The sequence below is a fragment of the Furipterus horrens genome, unplaced genomic scaffold (assembly GCF_987537825.1).
Source record: "Furipterus horrens unplaced genomic scaffold, mFurHor1.1.pri manual_scaffold_5, whole genome shotgun sequence".
Lineage (NCBI taxonomy): Eukaryota > Metazoa > Chordata > Mammalia > Chiroptera > Furipteridae > Furipterus > Furipterus horrens.
Window position 1 is genome coordinate 140489361 of NW_028327175.1, and position 13192 is coordinate 140502552.

Consider the following 13192-nt stretch of genomic DNA (forward strand, 5'->3'; position numbering starts at 1 on the left):
TTTTCCCAACATCATTTATTGAAGAGATTGTCTTTTCCCCATTGCATATTCTTGCTTTCTTTGTTGTAGATTATTTGACCATACAAGTGTGGGTTTATTTCTGGGCTATTCTGTGTGTTTATTTTTGTGCTGGTACCCTACTGCTTTGATTACTATAGCTCTGTAGAATAGTTTGAAATCAAGGAGTGTGATTTTTCCAACTTTGTTCTTCCTTTTAAAGATTGCTGTGGCTATTTGGAGTCTTTTGTAGTTCTATATAAATTTTAGGATTATTTGTTCTAGCTCTGTGAAAAACACCATTGATGTTTTAATAAGGGATTGCATTGAATCTGTAGATTGCTTTAGGTAGTATGACATTTTAATGAAATTAATTCTTTCAGTCCTCAATTATGTTATATACTTTCATTTATTTTTCTCTTCTTCAGTTTCTTTCATCAGTGTCTTAAAGTTTTCAGAGTACAGGTCTTTTACTGCCTTGGTTAAATTTATTTCTAGGTATTTTATTCTTTTTGATGCAATTGTAAGGGTTATTAATTTCTCTGTCTGATAGTTTGGGGTTCATTTTTGAATAAAGAAAAAGACGAGGCAGTTTTATTTTTACCTCAATTACCAGCCCTGGCTGGTTTGGCTCAGTGGATTGAGCGTCGGCCTGCGAGCTAAGTGTCGCTGGTTCGATCTTCCAGTCAGGGCACATCAGAGAAGGAAAACTCTGACTCCAAAAAACCTCCGCTGCCTTGCAGCATACCTCTTCAGGGGAAAGGCTAAGGGAGTAAACCCCGACAGAAAATCCGGAGCCGGAGTCCCTAAGGCGGTTTGACGTTGTAGTCAACACCGGCAACTCCTGCGGCGCACCTGAACCCAAGCTGTATCGACTCTGTCTTTCCCTTGGACCCTTCAGCTGCGAAGAGAGGGGGGGTCTGCTGCATGGGCAACAGCAGAACCTCCATATCACCCTGCCCAGGCTCTGTAGCTTCAGCTTCACTGGAGAGGACACTCCAGCGTCATCACAAGATGTCGATTCAACACGGGAGGAGACAGATACCGTGTCACTCCCGAGTTGGACTGCACAGCCATTCTCGGAGGTGCAGATAGACTCTTAAGAAAGCTACACCATCGTCTCTCAAGACGGACAGCTGTCAGATCCATGAATATCCAGCCCTTTACTACTGATTTAAAATGAGTCATCTTCTTATATTAAATTTCCTTATATATTTGAATCTATTTCTGGGATCTGTTCTGTAGATCTGTTTATTTTTTAATAATTGTTATTGATATTTTACTTCTGCGGCCTTATACTATTTATAGGATAAGTATTCCTTTATTTTATTTTATTCATTTATTTGAATTATTTTTAATCATATTTTATTTTTCAGTTATAGTTGACATTCTATATTATATTAGTTTCAGGTGTACACTCCAGTAATTAGACATTGTTTGCCTTACTAAATGATCATTCCGATAAATCTTTTACCCATCTGACCCCATACATAGTTACTAGAATATTACTGACTATATTCCCTATGTTGTATTTTACATCCCCATGACTATTTAGTATTCCTTCATTTTAATTCATTTTCAGGTTTTCTGTCTGTTTTTGCATATTACCTTTATGAAATTAAAAATCATCTGGTCAAAGTAACAAAAGCCTTGCTAGATTTTTCAACAGGAGTTATACAATATTTTTAGATTAGTTGAGGGAAAATTGGCACTTTTATAATACTGGGCTTTCTTATTTAACACCCCCCTCCCCCCAAAGATTCAAGCATTCTCTTGGTTCTCTTGGTAACATTTTATGTTTGCCTATTTAGGCCATACCCATTTGGGAAATTTTTCTAGATATTTTAATTTTTAAATTTTGTTATATGAATGGAATTATTTCCTTCTATAATATTTTCCAATTGTTAATTGTTTTTTTTAAAAAAATATTGACTTTTGTTTATTTCCAGACACTTTAATGAGCACTTACTTTTTCCCTAATTGTCTTTTAGCTTTCAAAAGTCTCTAAGTGGTACCCAGGAAACACATAAATATAAGTTTTTTATTGTATGACATGACTTGAGAACATTAGAGAGTGGGGTGTAAAATAGGTGAGTTCATGGAATGTAATTCGTACGTTCAGGAAGGACCAAATATTGGTCAATGTCACATAACTGAAATGTAATATGTAAGGCTAAGTATATTAGGATGAATAAGCATGCTGCTTTTATAAGATTATTTAATATTCTTAGATGTCCTCAGTACTCAGTTAATTAATCTCTCAGGATTCATCTTTGTAAATTCTGTATCATTTATGTGAGCTGCAGAAAGGCTTGATTTAATTAAGTCTGATGATATTGGTTCCTGTTTGAGTAAGGAAAATGTGAAGGATAGAAGGGAAAACTGAACTTCTTCCTCAAGAATAAGAGTTTACCAGGCTTGCTAATTTTTTGTATAACCTCGCAAATGAAATATAGCTTCTTGGGTTGTCATGAGTAATCCTCCTTCCTCCTTCCCACAAGCACCTGTTGGCTCTCACTACACACCATCCCAACCTCCTAGGTAAGTGTAAGATGGTCTCGGCTGACAGTGCCATCTGGTGGCTACCTGGTGAACTGTATGAACTAATCATTTCCTGTTGAACCTGTAGTCTGGTATCCTAGAACCAGATCCAGAATTGGGAATAAGCAGTTTATGCCTGAAGCAACAGGCGAAGAGAGAAGATAAAGTTCAAGTCCTGGCAAAGGTTGCCTGTGGGAGCTGGGAAACAATGAAGGGCTACATCCACAGGAATTTATAGACAGCAAGGACTAGGTTGAAAAAGAGAGATCTACAAAGGAGTTCCAACTGCAGAGAGAACTCCTGAACCCAAGTAAAGAAAGGGAAATTTAGGGGAACTTTTCCCCTCCCTCAATGGACTGTCTGCGTTAAGTCTTGGGGCAGGGATCAGCTTAATCGTGGGTTTCCAGTCAGTTCTAACACCTTTCTTCAGGGGGTTCCTTGGTTACTTTCAAAAAGAAATTTCTTAATTTCCTCCATTGCTTAAAAGTCAGATAATTTCAGGTAATTCCACATAAGGAAAAGTTTACTTCATTTATCCTTTCTCTTGTTCTCTCTTTCCTCTTTTCCTTCTTCCCTCCTTCCTACCTCCCTTTCTCTTTTCCTTTTCAGCTGTTATTCTTGCACTCTAGAAAAACCTCTGTCTTTTCCATTATTCTATTTGGGAGTCAAAATATATTCCTAATTACAGCTGATAAACCTAGGGATAATGTTTGTGGGTCAGCTTTATCAAGAAGAAGAGAAGGCAGAGGTTGTGAAATGAAGAATGGGCACTACTAACACCTGGATCCTTGGAAGGGAGCAAGAGTGCATGCACCAACGCCACCAGGCTCAGTCCTCCGATTCAACCCCATACACATTTTCCCCACATGCCATGTAGGGTTTTGTGTGATTTACTCTCTGTCATATCCCCAGCATTTAGAATGACACATGGCATATAGAAGGGGTTCTGTTAGCATTTGTTGAAGGAATGGATGAATATTCTTGATGAATAAGCAAATCTGATTTATTTCTTTTTTCTGTATTTCAGTTTTGCCCTGTAAGTATTGCAGTGGTGCTAATTTTCATGTGAAAACATGATTTTTTACTTTTGTAGGATAATTTAAGCTTATATAACATGAGAGGATATTTCTAGTACAAAAATAATTATTTTTAAAATTTCAACCTACCAACTGACAGACTTTCTGGAAAAAACCTCTTGGTAAGTTGGGGACTCTCTGTATATTTTCTTTTCATGTTTCAAGAGTGTATATTTTAAGACTTCCGGTCAAGATGGAAATGTAAGCAGACATGGCTCACCTCTTCACACAACCACATCAAAATTACAACTAAAATATAGAACAGTCATCACTCAGAACCATCAGAAATCGAGTTGAATGGAAGTCTGACAATGACTGAATTAAAGAGACCACATCCATCCAGACTGGTAGGAGTGGCACAGATGGGGAATGCTCTGGTCCTACACCTATGTGTGGTGGATAAAAATTTGGGGGGAATATCTCAGGAGCAAGGAGTCCCAACCCCACACCAGGCCGCACAGCCCAGGGTTCCAGTGCCAGGAAGATAAGTCCCCACAACTTCTGGCTGCAAAATCAGCGGGGATTGAGTCGGTGGAAAAAACTGCTGAAGCCCCAAGCAGTTCCTTTTAAAGAACCCACACACAGTCACCTTCCCAGACTCACTCCCTCTGAGCTCCAGTGCTGCGGTGGCAGTTTGAAGGGCACCAGTGGCATACTGGAAGAGGTTGAAGTGTTAGGCATTGGGGCGAGCAGAGGCCATGTCCCTTTCCTGAGCCCTCCACCCATGGAGCCAACAGGCTGGTGCCATATCTGAGACTTCATCAACCTGGCTAACACTGTTTGACATACCTCGGATATCCCCAGCGACTGCCCACCACCCCCAACTTATGGGTCCACCCAAGCTGCTTTTCCATATGAATGGTTGGTCTTGGCTCATATGGCACAACTTCCTAAATCCTCTCAAATAAGTAACAGCTGGTCTCAGTGAGCCCTAGGCCCAGCACTAGCAGTGGCCAGCCTAGATTCACAGCTTGGCTTTGCCTGGGAATCATCAAGCCCAGCACAAGTAGCAGCCATCTCAGGTTGCTTTGTAGCTCAGGCAGAGTTACCCCCAGGCAAAAAAGAGGTGGGAGCTGACCTTGACCTGCACCATCTGGGAAACCCCAGGGTCAGCGTATCCAGTGTACAGCTACAGACCACAATGGAGCACCGCTACCCTGCCTCTGCACAGAAGATCCTCTGTGGAGGGCAGAGGTTGGTGGTAAGTGGTCACAGCTAGTCCTTGCAGCTGACTGGTTCAGTAAATCCTTCCCATTGATCTGGCAACAGCTATCAAAGCTCAACTACAAGAAGAGGGTGTACTCAGCCCACATGAAGGGCGCACCTCAAGTACTCAACTTAGGTAATAGGGGAGGCTGTGCCACTGGACCCCACAGGACAGCTGCTACATTAGGCCATGCTATCAAGACATGGAGTCAAAGCAGCTCTAGCTAATACATAGAAACAAACACAGGGAGGCTGCCAAAATGGGGAGACAAAGCAACATGGCCCAAATGAAAGAATAGATCAAAACTCCAGAAAAAGAGCTAAACAAAATGGAGATAAGCAATCTATTAGATGCAGAGCAAAACACTGATTATAAGGATGCTCAAGGAACTCAGTGAGGACCTCAGCAGCCTAAAAAAGATTCAGTCAGAAATGAAGGATATACTAATTGAAATAAACAACAATTTACAGGAAAATAATAGTAGAGTGGATGAAGCTGAGCAATCAATGATTTGGAACATAAGGAAGAAAAAAACAATTAGAACAATAAGAAGAAAAAAGAATCTAAAAAATGAGGATAGTATAAGCAGTCTCTGGGACAACTTAAAGAGGCCCAACGTTTGCATCATAGGGGTACCAGAAGGAGAAGAGAAGGAACAAGAAATTGGAAATCTATTTGAAAAATAATGAAAGAAAACTTCTCTAGTTTGGTGAAGGAAATACACTTGCAAGTCAAGGAAGCACTGAGTCCCGGACAAGATAGCTGCAAAGAGGCCCACTCCAAGACGCATCATAATTAAAATGCCAAAGGTTAAAGATAAATAGAGAACCTTAAAAGCAGCAAGAGAAAAGCAGTTAGTTACCTACAAGGGAGTAACCATAGACTGTCAACTGATTTCTCAAAAGAAAGTCTGCAGGCTAGAAGGTATTGACAAGAAATATTTGAAGTCATGAAAAGCAGAGACCTATAGCCAAGATTACTCTGCCAATCAAAGCTGTCATTTAGAATGAAAGGGCAGATAAAGTGCTTCCCAGACAAGAAAATACTAAACAAAAAATCCACCAGAGCAATCGTTTAGAATGGAAGGGCAGATAAAGAGCTTCTCAGACAAGAAAAGACTAAACCAAACCATTATTATATGAAATGTTTATATTTTATTTATTATGCTGTTACAGTTGTCCTAATTTTTATTCCCTTTTTCCCCTCTACCCAGCACCCCCCCCTTCCAGCAACCCTCCCACCCTTAGTTCATGTCCATTGGTCATGCATATAAGTTCTTTGGCCTTTCCACCTTCCCCATTATTTTTAACATCTCCCTGTCTATTCTGCACCCACTAATTATGCTTCTTAATCTCTGTATCTCTTCCCCAGTTCTTTCCCTTTCCCCTCCCAGCTGACAACCCTCTATATGGTCTCCATATCCATGACTCTGCTCCTTCCTTAGCCATTTGCTTAGTTTGTTTTATTTTTGTTTTGTATATTTGGTTGTTGATAGTTGTGAGTTTGTTGTCATTTTAATGTTCATAGTTTTGATCTTTTTCTCAAATAAGTCTCTTTAACGTTTCATATAATAAGAGCTTCGTGATGATGAACTCCTTTAGCTTTACCTTCTCTGGGATGCACTTCATCTGCCCTTCCATTATGAATGATAACTTTGCTGGATAGAGCAATCATGGTTGTATGTCCTTGCCTTTCCTCACTCTGAATACTTCTTTCCAGTCCTGTCTTGCCTGCAAAGTTTTTTTGAGAAATCAGCTAATAGTCTTATGGGAACTCCTTTGTAGTTTACTCTTTTCTTTCATTTTGCTGCTTTTAAGATTCTCCCTTTATCTTTAACAGTGGCATTTTAATTATGATGTGTCTTGGTGTGGTCCTCTTTGGGTCCACCGCCTTTGGGACTCTCTGTGCTTCTTGGACTTGTATGTCTATTTCCTTCACCAAATTAGGGAAGTTTTCTTTCATTTTTTCAAATAAGTTTTCAGTTTCTTGCTCGCCCTCTTCTCCTTCTGGCATCCCTGTGGTTTGGATGTTGGCCCTTTTTGAGATGTCCCAGAGTCTTATTCTCTTCTCACTTTTTAAATTCTTGTTTCTTCATTGTGTTCTGATTGTTTATTTCTTCCTTATGTTCCAATTCATTGGTTTGAACCCTGGCTTTCTTCCTTTCACTATTGGTTGCCTGTGGGTTTTTCTTCATTTCACTTGTGGCCTTTACTTATTCCCTTATACATTTGCCATACTCATTGAGATCTCTGAGCGTTCTTATCACTAGTGTTTTGAACTCTGTATCCAACAGGTTGGTTATCTTCATTTCACTTAGTTCTTTTTCTAGAGTTTTGATCTGTCCTCTCACCTGGGCCATATTACTCCATCTCCTCAGTTTGGTAGCCTTCCTGTCCTTGCCTCTATGTATTAGGTAGAGCTCCTTTGACTCCCAGTCTTGGTGCACCTGTTACACTGTGAGGGATGGAGTCTTAGGTAATCGTCAGTGCAGTACAACCGACCCATTTCAGTGCTTTGTGGTATTGTATGTTTGAGGGGGTGGTGGTCATAGAGGGAACAATGCTGCTTGCTTGGCATTCGCTCCTTTTCCAGTCACTTCATGTATTTTCCACATGTGACTGGTGCCCCTCTAGCTGTTGCCCTGGTGGTGGTTCCCAGAGTGCATGAGCTAGTGTACATTTTAGAATTGTGGGTGCCCTAAACAGAATCTCCTCAGAGATGGGTAGTTTCTCCTGCTGCTCCAATCCTGACTTGTTTTCACAGCCAGAAGCTATGAGGCTTTATTTTCCCAGTGCTGGAACCTTGGATTCCATGGTATGGCCTGGGGCTGGGGTCACTCCCCAGGTGTTCCTCCTGGATTTCATCTGCCACACATGAATGTGGGACTGCCTATTCTGCCTGCTGCCACTGCTGCCTTGTCACTGCCTCATTGCTGCCACACCGCATCCTCTCTGCTCCAGCTCCCTATCTCTGCCCCTTCTATCTGCCTGGATGAATATTTATTCTTTAACTCCTTGGTTGTTGGACTTCCATACAGTTTGATTTCTGGCAATTCTGGTTGTTTTTTGTTTTGAGATTAGTTGTGATCCTTTTTAATGTTTTGCAAGGAGGCAAAGCAAGTCTACCTGCACCTCCATCTTGCCCCAAAGTCCCATAATCTCTATTATATGAAATATTAAAGGGACTTATTTAAGAAAAAGATAGAAACTATGAATAATAAAATGGCAATAAACATACCTATTAACAATTGAATTAAAAGAACAAAAACAAAACTAAGCACACAAGAACAGAGAATCGTGGATGCTGAGAGAATTTTGATGGTTGCCATATGGAAGGGGAATGTAGAGGAATGGTTGAAGAGGTGAGGGAATTAAGAAGTACAAATAGGTAGTTACAGAATAACCATAGGGATGTAAAGTACAGTATAGGAAATGGAGAAGCCAAAGAACTTACATGCATGATCCATGGACATGAACACTGGTGTGGGGATTGTCTGAGGGAGTGGGGGGTACCAGATGGAGGAGGACAAAAGGGGAAAAATCAGGACAACTGTAATAGCATAATCAATAAAATATAATTAAAAAACAAAGTGTATCCTTTATATACAAATGAATTAAAAAAAAAAGAAACACAGCAAAATGGCAAGCTTTTACCTGTCTTGGCTTCTCAAGTGCTCTTTGCATCCTCCCCAAAATAGAAACTCAGACTATTAAAAGCAGAGGAGAAAATAAATTTGGAAAGCTGAAAATGATTAAGTATTTGGCAGATGTCTTACTGTATATGTTTTCTGTTTGCTTTGTTTTCTTTTCATTATAAATCCTTGATAACAGAGACGGAGATATATTTATTCTCTCTGTATAACTGAGCACAGAAAAAATGTTTAGTTTACATAATATTTCTCAGAATTGTGTCTTTTCTTATGAGCCTTCTCAAGAGAGGAGAGATGAGGAGGCAGGCTGTTTTTATTTTATAGATTGTTCCTTTGACATTACTCTTATGTGAGAATTTCTGGGGGTAAAAGAATGATCACTTGCTACTTCCATTCCAAAAGCTTAGGATTTTATAAATATGTCACAAATCTCTCTAATTTTAAAGAAGTTCTTTTGCTATAGTGGAGAGGAGCAGTAAAGATGAATTAAAAGCTAGCCTGAAATCAGACAGCTGAGCAGTGGGTGTATAATGTCAGAGTGTGCTAGACCTCAGTTAATTCGTGAGGATGTGTCTCAACATCCTGCATCAGGCGTGACATTTTGTTCCTGTCTGGTTTTGGTGAGCAGAGGGAGGGTAGATGTTTGATATTCAGTCCATTGACTACATGGAATACAAGAAGCTACACGGTATGAAAAGAGCAGGGGGTAGCATTACGGGCAGAGGGCCCTTAGACTGAATCTTAGCAGTGCCTTCAGCTAATTGTGAGACCTGGAATAAAATAGATATCTCAGGGCCCTACCTTTCTGCAAAATGGGAATAATGATGCCTGTCTAGAAGGGCTGTTGTGAGAATGGAGCTAGTAGGCATAAAGCCTAGCACCTGGCTAGTGGCACTTCCGAGTTGATGAGTCGTGGTCACTGCAGTCACATGGCCTCCTTCCATTTCTTTCCTAGGTACCTGGGGATCACGAGGCCACTAACGTACCCTGTGAGGCAGAATGGGAAATGCATGGCGAAGATGATTCTCTCTGTGTGGCTTCTTTCCGCCTCCATCACTTTACCCCCGCTCTTTGGATGGGCTCAGAATGTAAACGATGACAAGGTGTGCCTGATCAGCCAGGATTTCGGCTACACGATCTACTCCACCGCAGTGGCGTTTTATATCCCCATGTCCGTCATGCTTTTCATGTACTATCAGATTTACAAGGCCGCCAGGAAGAGCGCTGCCAAACACAAGTTCCCCGGCTTCCCGCGCCTGCATCAGCCGGACAGCATCATCTCCCTGAACGGCATGGTGAAGCTCCAGAAGGAGGTGGAGGAGTGTGCCAACCTTTCGAGACTCCTCAAACATGAAAGGAAAAACATCTCCATCTTTAAGAGGGAACAGAAAGCAGCCACCACCTTGGGGATCATCGTTGGGGCCTTCACTGTGTGCTGGCTGCCGTTTTTCCTGCTCTCGACAGCCAGGCCCTTCATCTGCGGCACAGCCTGCAGCTGCATCCCACTGTGGGTGGAGAGGACATTTCTGTGGCTGGGCTATGCGAACTCCCTCATTAACCCTTTCATATATGCCTTCTTCAACCGGGACCTGAGGACCACCTACCGCAGCCTGCTCCAGTGCCAGTACCGGAATATCAACCGAAAGCTCTCAGCTGCAGGCATGCACGAGGCCCTGAAGCTCGCTGAGAGGCCTGAGAGACCTGAGCTTGTGCTGTAAGGTCATTTATCACTGTTTTCTTTCATCCCCCACAACCCTTTTATGGAGCTGCTTAAAGTGCATCTCAGAAAGCTTCCTGAATCTGTAGCTAGCTTGTTTTCTACGAAGTATTTCAGATTTGAATTCAGAATTCTGTAAATTCCAGTCCTCTACCGAACAGGATTCTGAAAGTCAAAGATAGGTACTTAGTTGGTTGGAAGACAAGACTGGTTTGCTGATGAACTTCCCCTTTGATATGCTTGATGACAAGAGAGGTGATGTTTCTCTTCCTTTCTCCATTAATGGCACCCAAACCGTCCTTCTATCTTCAAGAATTATAACATTATCCGTTTCATTGCTCTTACTCTTACACCCAGTAAAACTTTTTTTGATGAGCTCATCTTTTACTGAGAAATAAAAGAAGCAGAGTCACACCAAAATAAAAGCTAGAGAGTTTTTAGGAGGTGCTGCCCATCTTCTTAGGAGTTGAAAACTGTTGAGTTTGTCTCGGGGGCATTAGTGACTTTCTAGGAAGCAATTGCATAGGGTATTGGGATCTGAAAAAGCATCAGTGATGATAAGGAAATGGACCTGTCCCATATAACCCCATGTTAATGAATTTGTCATTGTAAAGAGGCAAGAGACAGTACTGTAATTAGAGTTGTCAGAGGGTCAAATGGAGGTTTGGCTTTAAATCTGAAGTGGAGGAGACATCTTCATGTTTGAAAGTTGAGGGGAAAGACTGGAATGAGAAGATGGCAGGTGTTGGTGAGGGAGGGAGAGAGAGAAAGAGAGAGAGAGAGAGAGAGAGAGAGAGAGAGAGAGAGAGAGAGAGAGAGAGAGAGAGAACTAGTGCTGACCCTGAGAGAGGAAGAAGCGTTTTTCCTCACTATAGCTGTAGCTGAGAGGGCCCTTCCCAGTCGTCATGTCCATGCCCTTCATTTGACAGCAGTGACTGAGACCTGGAGAGTGTGTTGTGGCCAGAATACTCCACACAGTTCACACTCCACAGGTTTGCATTCAAGTAAGTAAACACCAGGTGGATAACCCAAAACAACTCCTAACTCCTGGAGTCTCTGGAAGAAGGATGTGGTGTCCAGCCCATAACTCACAGCAAACCTTGTTCGAAGCCTTTGTTTCCCTAGCCTTCTCTCTAGCGATCTTACTCGTTGGGCCAGCTAGAGCCTCAGGTCCCCTCCCCACCCTCTGGCTGCTTGGATCGTAGTCTCTTTTACTTTGCCCCCTAACTCCTCCTTCTTGGCTCTGTTTTTTCTCCTACATAATAGTTTTCTTTCTTTCCTGTGCAGACAATCTATGTATTGCTATTTTCAACTATTTACCCATTCTTCGCATTTTCTTGATCAGCGTAACAAGAAACTCAGAAGTCCAGGAGGCACTTGGGACTCTTCCTTGGGGTAGGGAGTGAATAGAGGGAAAAGGCTTATGAACACTACACTGGTGTTTTAATGTAGTATTCTATAATTTGTGTGCCCTTTTCACAAATATTCAAATAATGGCAATATAAAACCAAATGTGATACAAGGAGGGATTTTTTTTCTTTTTAATTTGTCAACTTTATGGATTTTTTTGTGTTGCTATAAATTTCTTTTTAAGCATCGTGTTTTGATGGCTTTCATTCTTGGCCACCATTATTGTGAATGAGATGGAAAAGCAGTTTCTAAAGTACTTCCATGTAAAAGAATTTCATGAGACTGTTTTCAAGTAGCTCTCTCTTTTCTCCTCCCTTCTTTTGCTTGGGATGGTTTTTCTCCTCAGAGACTCTTGGAATCCCTGTCCATGGCAGTGGTTAGTCACAGTGCAGTAGCCTTGGGTTCCTGCCATGAATTCTGTCAATGTGCTGCTCCTGGGTTTGTGCTGAAGCATTGGCGTTCAGGGTGATTCTACCTTTTCTTTATGGAAACCAGTGATTAGAAAAGGCAAACAAAATTGGTCCCAGTAGAAATTGGGAAGAAGCATCAGGTCCCCCGAAACCTTGGGATATTTGTGGTGGGATACTGCTTTAAAGACAGAAAAAACAAAAGTTTGCTATTTCCTGGATCTTTTTCCCCATCGTAGTATTTTCCTCACTATTAAGTAGCTGGAATCCAGCACTTTCTTTTGATTAGTGATCATTAATTAGAAATAATAATAGCTGATTACTTTGTGCTTTGCATTGTCTCTTTAAAGTAGGAAAGGCAGGCAATTAGCCTCTCTTGCTTTTTCTAAAAAAATTTTTTTGTAGATAGTACGTACACATAGCACAAAGTAAAATCAAGCAGTACAGATGGGTATAGAAGAAAAATAAGCATTGGGGGCATGTTTTAGCAAGAAATACCCATGGTGGCATTCATGACGGAGGTGATAATCTGGGTGGGTTTTGAATAGAAAGTAAGATTTTAATAAGAAGTGATGGCAGGGATGGAGGTGGGGTGGGGCTACTCGAAGCAGAGAGGAGAGTTTGGACAGAGGCGGTTGCACGGATGTGGATGGGGCGTATATCTTTAGCAGTACCTGGGAGCTGGGTAGATGAGGGTCAGCAAGGAGGGACAGGTGGGCAGGATGGGGGAGGGCAGGTACTCAGGAGCCTAGAGCGTGGGTCTGAACTGAAGTGTGGCCCCAGTCTTGTCCTTGGGTGCCATTGCATGTAGTGAGGGACACAGTGAGAGATGGTGTCTTGTGGAGAAATGGACCCTGTCACTGGGAAAAACCTACTTTTGGAGCCTTGGTGGCCAAGTGAGAGGGGCACTTGCGATGGGACAGGGAGGCAGAGGCTGGGGGTGCAGTGCCTGGCCCTGGAACTCAGAGACCTAGCTCTCAAGGATACATGGATGTAGTTAGGTAAGTCAGGTTTCGTGAAGGTACTGAGTTAGGGGAGTGTGGATCTAGAGGCAACGTGGCTCTACACCAAGGGGAAAGAGACTTTTCCTCAGTTGTTGGCCAAGACTTGTCCATGACTCACGCCACTTCTATGAATCTGGGAGGAAGGAAATGAGGGAAGTGGGGTTTCCTGGTCTCTGCACACATG

At 41.9% G+C, this 13192-nt stretch overlaps 1 protein-coding gene across 2 annotated transcripts in view; it reads left to right on the forward strand.

Moving 5' to 3' along the window:
• Positions 1–13192, forward strand: part of HTR7 (5-hydroxytryptamine receptor 7) — a 77857-nt gene that overhangs the window by 64034 nt on the left and 631 nt on the right. Inside the window, exon 2 of one of the 2 annotated variants that reach the window (XM_090279251.1) lies at positions 9426–10184. In XM_090279251.1, the coding sequence (XP_090135377.1) occupies positions 9426–10184 (759 nt within the window). Of the gene's footprint in view, positions 1–9425; positions 10190–13192 lie in introns of both variants that reach the window. The other variant, XM_090279252.1, reaches the window with a different exon arrangement.